The sequence below is a fragment of the Saccostrea echinata genome, unplaced genomic scaffold (assembly GCF_033153115.1).
Source record: "Saccostrea echinata isolate AGI-Se365-2 ecotype Australia unplaced genomic scaffold, CSIRO_AGI_Sech_v1 ptg000009l, whole genome shotgun sequence".
Taxonomy (NCBI): Eukaryota; Metazoa; Mollusca; class Bivalvia; order Ostreida; family Ostreidae; genus Saccostrea; species Saccostrea echinata.
In genome coordinates this window covers 18,623,317-18,628,803 of record NW_026889758.1, presented here as the reverse complement: position 1 = coordinate 18,628,803, position 5,487 = coordinate 18,623,317, and the positions used below count along the sequence as shown (strand labels likewise).

The following is a 5,487-nucleotide window of genomic DNA, read 5'->3' as shown; positions in this document are numbered from 1 at the left end:
TTAAGAAAGAAATATGTCATTATAATCCATCTGCTTATTTAATGTTTGAAATGTTTTTATATACCTTCTTCAATCACCGAACTCGCAAAATTGCATTTTAATTCACTTGATCTTGTGAAATCTGAGCTTTTAAATTGAATGTCACTAATTTGGTCTAGAAGAAATATTTAGGAAAGCCAAGTATTTTTTCTTTATCGAAATACACGTGAATCTCCTGACCTTATCACTCACTTTAAGTAATTTTATTCTGAGATATCGATAACCAATATCTTGAGAGGACAGATATATTTCACAATCAGGCATAAATACGAAAAATTGATTTATTTTTTATCCATTGACATGTTTTATTTATTTTTTCGTTGTTTATTGTTACATAACTTATTTCATTTTTCTAAATTGAATAAGCAACAAATGTTCATTTACTGTGTTAATTTATTCTATATTAATTTAAAAAGAAAATAAGAAATAAATTAGTACAACAATTTGATTCTTCTTTCATTCCTACTTTCACATTCAAGAAATATATATATATATATTTCACATGCAACAAAATATTGTAAATCGATGATAAATAACAATCAAGAGTCAAGGTGTTATACTTACTCGAATTTCTTTAATCAGTTTTGTAAGAAAACGTAATATTTGCTGAAGTGGATTAGTGGGAAAAAATGATTTATTTTAATCATACCAGATTCTAGGGGTTTTTATGACTCTTTAATATCTAATTCTATCAAGCCATGAAAGCTCGTAAATCAATTCAATTAAGATTCCAAATTATGGTGCCATATCTGTGAACAAATAAAATTTATTAAATACATATAATTATGAAAACACTAAAACCAAAATATAACACAATATAACATATGGCAAGAAAACGAAATACTGACATAGAATTTATGGTTTATGTTATTTTTAAATCTCTAATACGTATTTTACGATTGAATTTCAAGCTATATATGGCGTATCTGAGCTAAAAACCAAAATACGAGATTGAATGTAAATGAACAAGATATTTGTTATTTACGTTCAAATTAAAATTTTCACAGATTTTGAACTTGAATAACCCCACGTTTCTATAGTTAAATTGACTTAAAACTGTATCTGATATTTAAATGCGGAGTCGGTTAATAAATCATTTTTTTAAATTTCTAATATCTATGAAACGCAATTGATTCAAATTGTGTAATTTACAGGAATTCCTATCTTTATATAAAGAAATAAAACAAATAGGAAGACATTTTTAATTTTAGCTAGTCAAAACTTATCAAAAATACGCCATATATGACTTTAAGGGGGTTGTCAAAATGAAGAGTCACATATTTAACTTTCACATGTTTTGATTTCATTTAAATACTTGGAAACAAAGCATATAATTATTTGTATTAATTTTCATTATGCTTCAAGAAAGAATTCCAACAACACGTCACAATTTTTTTTCAGAACATCCATCCATTGAGAGAGTCAGATTTGGCTGGAGCGACAACTACGCGGCCATTGTTTGATGGCGGTTGCGCTTTGGTGGGTACCCTCCATTTTTCGTCTTGATTCATGTCTGACAATGGTGTTTCCGAGGTGGGAGTTTCGGAGATGTAGTATTCGTTGTCTGTGTCCGAAATAGAAAGTGGTGTTGATCCACGGCGGGCGTAGTTATAATCTGACCCTAACGGACTAACCCTTCCCTTTGATCCGCGCTTCTGTTCGTAATAATCATCAGAGATGTCTGATGGTGCTCGCTCAAATGGAATGTCTTGAGCTTTGCTTTGGATGTATTTCCAAATTGCAAAGCCGATTCCGGTTAGAAGAAGTGGAGACATTGCTCCAACGGATGCCGCCATGATTTCTGATCTCGTGTCAAACACGCTTTCCTCTGAAAAAGTGCAGTTGCATGATGGTACAGTTGGTTGACACTGTGACACAGCCTGTAATTATATTTATCTCCTCATAATATAGTGATGACAATGGGATGCTGGAGATAAAATATATTTCATCAAACAAGAATAACAAACATATTAAATTTTAAACTACCTTATTGTTATTGTCATGAATGTTAAGAATAATTGAGAGTGAGAATGAAATATTTGAAAAAGAAAAGAAACACGGTTAAGGTCAAGATATAGTAAATGACCTGAGACTGTCTTTTTGGTGCTAGATCTATTATGACCTTATAATCAATTTAATTTTTTTTCCCGTACTTTACTGCTCTAATAGAATAATATAGGCCCTAGAAAATAAAGTATTTTCACGGCATTCAATTTGAAATTATTTTTAAGAAGTGGCTAAGAACATACAAATTACCGTTTCTTAAGAGACTGTGGGAAATACGGATGCCTTTCATTCGTCTGATATGGAAGAAAAATCCTCCAATATTCATGTCGCATTTTCTTAATTGTTCAATGAAAACGACAGTTTAAAGTATGATTTTTCGTATTGTTTACTTACAAGCTATGCCCCGATACACCTTATTCAACCAAGCTATAATTTTTATAAAGCATCATTAAAGGAATTAAATTCTCAAATTTGAGAAATCTGTAGGCTCATTTCATTTACTCGATCTTGACCATAAGAAAAAAAATTATTTGCCAATCAACTAGTATACCCACCTTGATTTGACCAAAGGAAATAAACAAAATTGTCAAATAAACCAAAAACATCGTGGTTTGGCGATCTCTCGAATTCCTGGGACTTCTAACAAAATCAGATGAACACGTCATTGATATCACAGGTAATAAATTGTTCAACTCGGCAGGAAATTGATGGAGGTTTGCATTACACCCAAGTCAAGTGTTGTCAGGATTAAGTAGAATCTAAATTTAAAAATATCAATTCGAATTCGCCATGAATTGTTTACCAAGTCCCTGTTGCATGTACAAAATAGATAGGAATTGTCTTTTTATGTAGGAGTTTCCCATGTCAAGAGTCCGAAGGTATGAAGACATGGTTTTTAGTAAGCCTTGTTTGGCCAAGCTTTATCACTGATATAGATTAAAATATCTTCCTGGGCATGTTATTGTCTCCGACTGCCACCAGCCCCGTTATCAAACTAAGCAAGGAGCTTTGGAGAGAACCTCAAATTAATAATATTAAATCTATCAATTTGTAAATATTCTCTTAGATATTTTATTAATCTTTTTTCAACGAACTGCTATATATTTATAAAGGCATTAGGGAATAGTTATAAAAGATTTTAGAATTGTTATCTTTTCTAAATCTCGATAAAGATGTGATGTGTACCTGTAAGTTCGTTGGCGCTGCTTACAATTTATATTGTAATATGTATATGGACTTTTGAGAATAATCACTGTTCGTTATCTTCAAATCAGTTTGTCCGTCAGTTGTGAAAATTGATAAACAAAGATAAACTCGAAATCTCCTATCATAAATGTATAATGCCTAAAGGACGGTGTGTCTTTGAGTCCCATCGGATGAAACATCAAATTCCAGTGAAAAAAAAGACTCGGAGTCAGCTTTGTTATGAGAAGGGGTTGTGTAGTTTGTCGGTTAAAACCAGATAGTACACACTCAGTAAGGTCGACTCGCCTCCAAGATGAGTAACTGTACTTGTGGGTAAATTCACTCGTACCTGGAATATTTGTCACGGCAAGGTTTTGAGTCTCCAAACTCTTATTTATTTTTTTTTTCTTGTCTTATTCATGCCATTGTGTAATTGATAGTGAAGTGTTGGAGACAGGGTTCTCATTCGTGCACGTAAAAAAATATAAACAGATAGTATTAGCGTATATGCTGTATTGCAGTCTCTGTCTAAAAAGCATTGTTAACTACTAAGGAGAAAGGAGAAGATAACGAACAGTGACATATCTAAAAAAAAAAAAAAAAAAAAATCCATAACAATACAAATCTGTGAACAGGGCATAAAACACGGACCCCCTGAAATTCCAGAGGTGAGATCAGGTGCCTCGAAGAAGTGAGCATCTCCTGTTGACCGGTGAATCCTTTGTATTGATCAGGTAGACGGGACATTCCGTAGTCAAATTCAGTATAAAAACAAAGGACTTACAATTAGTATGAAACACGTCAGGCAAATTACTACCCAGTGAAAGGTTTAATTTGCTTACAAGCTCAAAATCCCTGTAACATCAACTTATCTGTCAGTAGCCTCCGTCGGTTCAAAAAATGATCTTACTCGGAGCATGCTCTTCAGTATCAAATCAGTTGGGAGATGTAAACACCATATGCAGATGACAGCGGGGTATTACTACATAAATAAGGAAAGCTGACTATAGAAAAACTGAAGACATGCATCTCGTTTGTCATACAATTTACTTGTTAGTTGGCCAGTGAAACATCTAAATATGAAACAGATGTGGCGAAGTCTATGGTGTCTTTTATTTCAAGTTCACTGGGATATATCGAGTCGACATATGAATGGAAGTAACAATTGTTAATTGATAATACGTTGTCGGCATATCTTAATGTCGAGTTGAAGGCCAAAACAAGTTTTTTCTTCTCTTTACGTAGAAATTTTTGAATAAATTCTGCTTCATAGGAATATAAAAACCGGTCGGCTAATCAAGGAGCACAATTAGAATCCATCGGAATTATAGGTCTGCTGTATAGCAATGAAAAGTTACATCAATGTTTTCTTATAAGTGTATTTTTATGCTTTTGTCATAAGATTAATGTTAAGTCTATTGAAATAAATGTGATACAATATACATTTACTGACCGTGTTCGAGGGCAACATGCATTTTGTCGGATCCAAGAACCAAACTGTTTGTTGTTAGACTGAAAGCAAATAGATACGTTTGAGGAGTCGACAAAACGCATTTCGCCCGAGAACACAGTCAATAAATGTTTTTGGTTTTTTTTAATACCTTTTTTTTTATTTTGACATATCTTGCGCTGGCTTCCATATTTGCGATGATTGATATAGCTGATCTCGCCTACAGTGCGAGGTAAAATTAAACCGTCATAGTGGTTCCAATATCTTTTCGACAGGTCGAATATCTCACTCAGTGGTTCAACATCGATTTTTTTTTTTGGACCGCTAAGTAAAACATTGGAAATGTTCGATTTTTTAGTTTAGATTTATATAGGAAACATTTTTAAAGGTATTTTCAACAAACAATGTTATGCAGCATTAAAATGTTATAATTATCATCTTGCAGTTTAATACAATGCGGGGGTAGGGGGTCCAATAATTTTGCCGATATATAGTATACTGTAGAAAACATAGCTATATGTACTCTATGATTGTGTCTTTTCAGTAATCGTCTTTTGAACTGTTTTGGGCACTGCCAAAGAATTCAGGTGTGTTGATTTTTTTTTTTAGATTGTCGTTTCTTGATATCCATATTTGAATAAAGTCAGAGAAACTTCTGGCTGTAGAAATCTTTTTTTACCTTCGATTTTTGTGTTAAGTTTCAGTAAAACACTCTTCTTTACATGATTTTGTAAACATAACCCACGGTTTCAGCAAATTACCATCATACTGTTAACACGTTTACTTGATTACCTGCAATGTCCCGA

The 5,487-nt window shown here is 32.8% G+C and overlaps 1 protein-coding gene across 1 annotated transcript; it reads right to left on the bottom strand.

Annotated features, from left to right (window-relative positions):
* Window positions 1-1,298: 1,298 nt before the first annotated feature.
* On the bottom strand, window positions 1,299-4,871 carry LOC133182492 (uncharacterized). The gene is made up of 2 exons (XM_061317337.1): window positions 4,833-4,871; window positions 1,299-1,919 (listed from the first exon to the last, which is right to left on the bottom strand). The coding sequence occupies exons 1-2, from the start codon at window positions 4,869-4,871 to the stop codon at window positions 1,437-1,439; spliced, it is 522 nt and encodes a 173-aa protein (XP_061173321.1). The 3' UTR covers window positions 1,299-1,436.
* Window positions 4,872-5,487: the final 616 nt, after the last annotated feature.

Coding starts and splice junctions, on each gene's coding strand:
- LOC133182492 (XM_061317337.1), bottom strand. CDS start 4,871: ATGGAAGCCAGCGCAAGATATGTCAAAATAAAAAAAAAG. Junction 1,920..4,832: donor ATGTCAAAATAAAAAAAAAG/GTATTAAAAAAA, acceptor ATATAATTACAG/GCTGTGTCACAGTGTCAACC.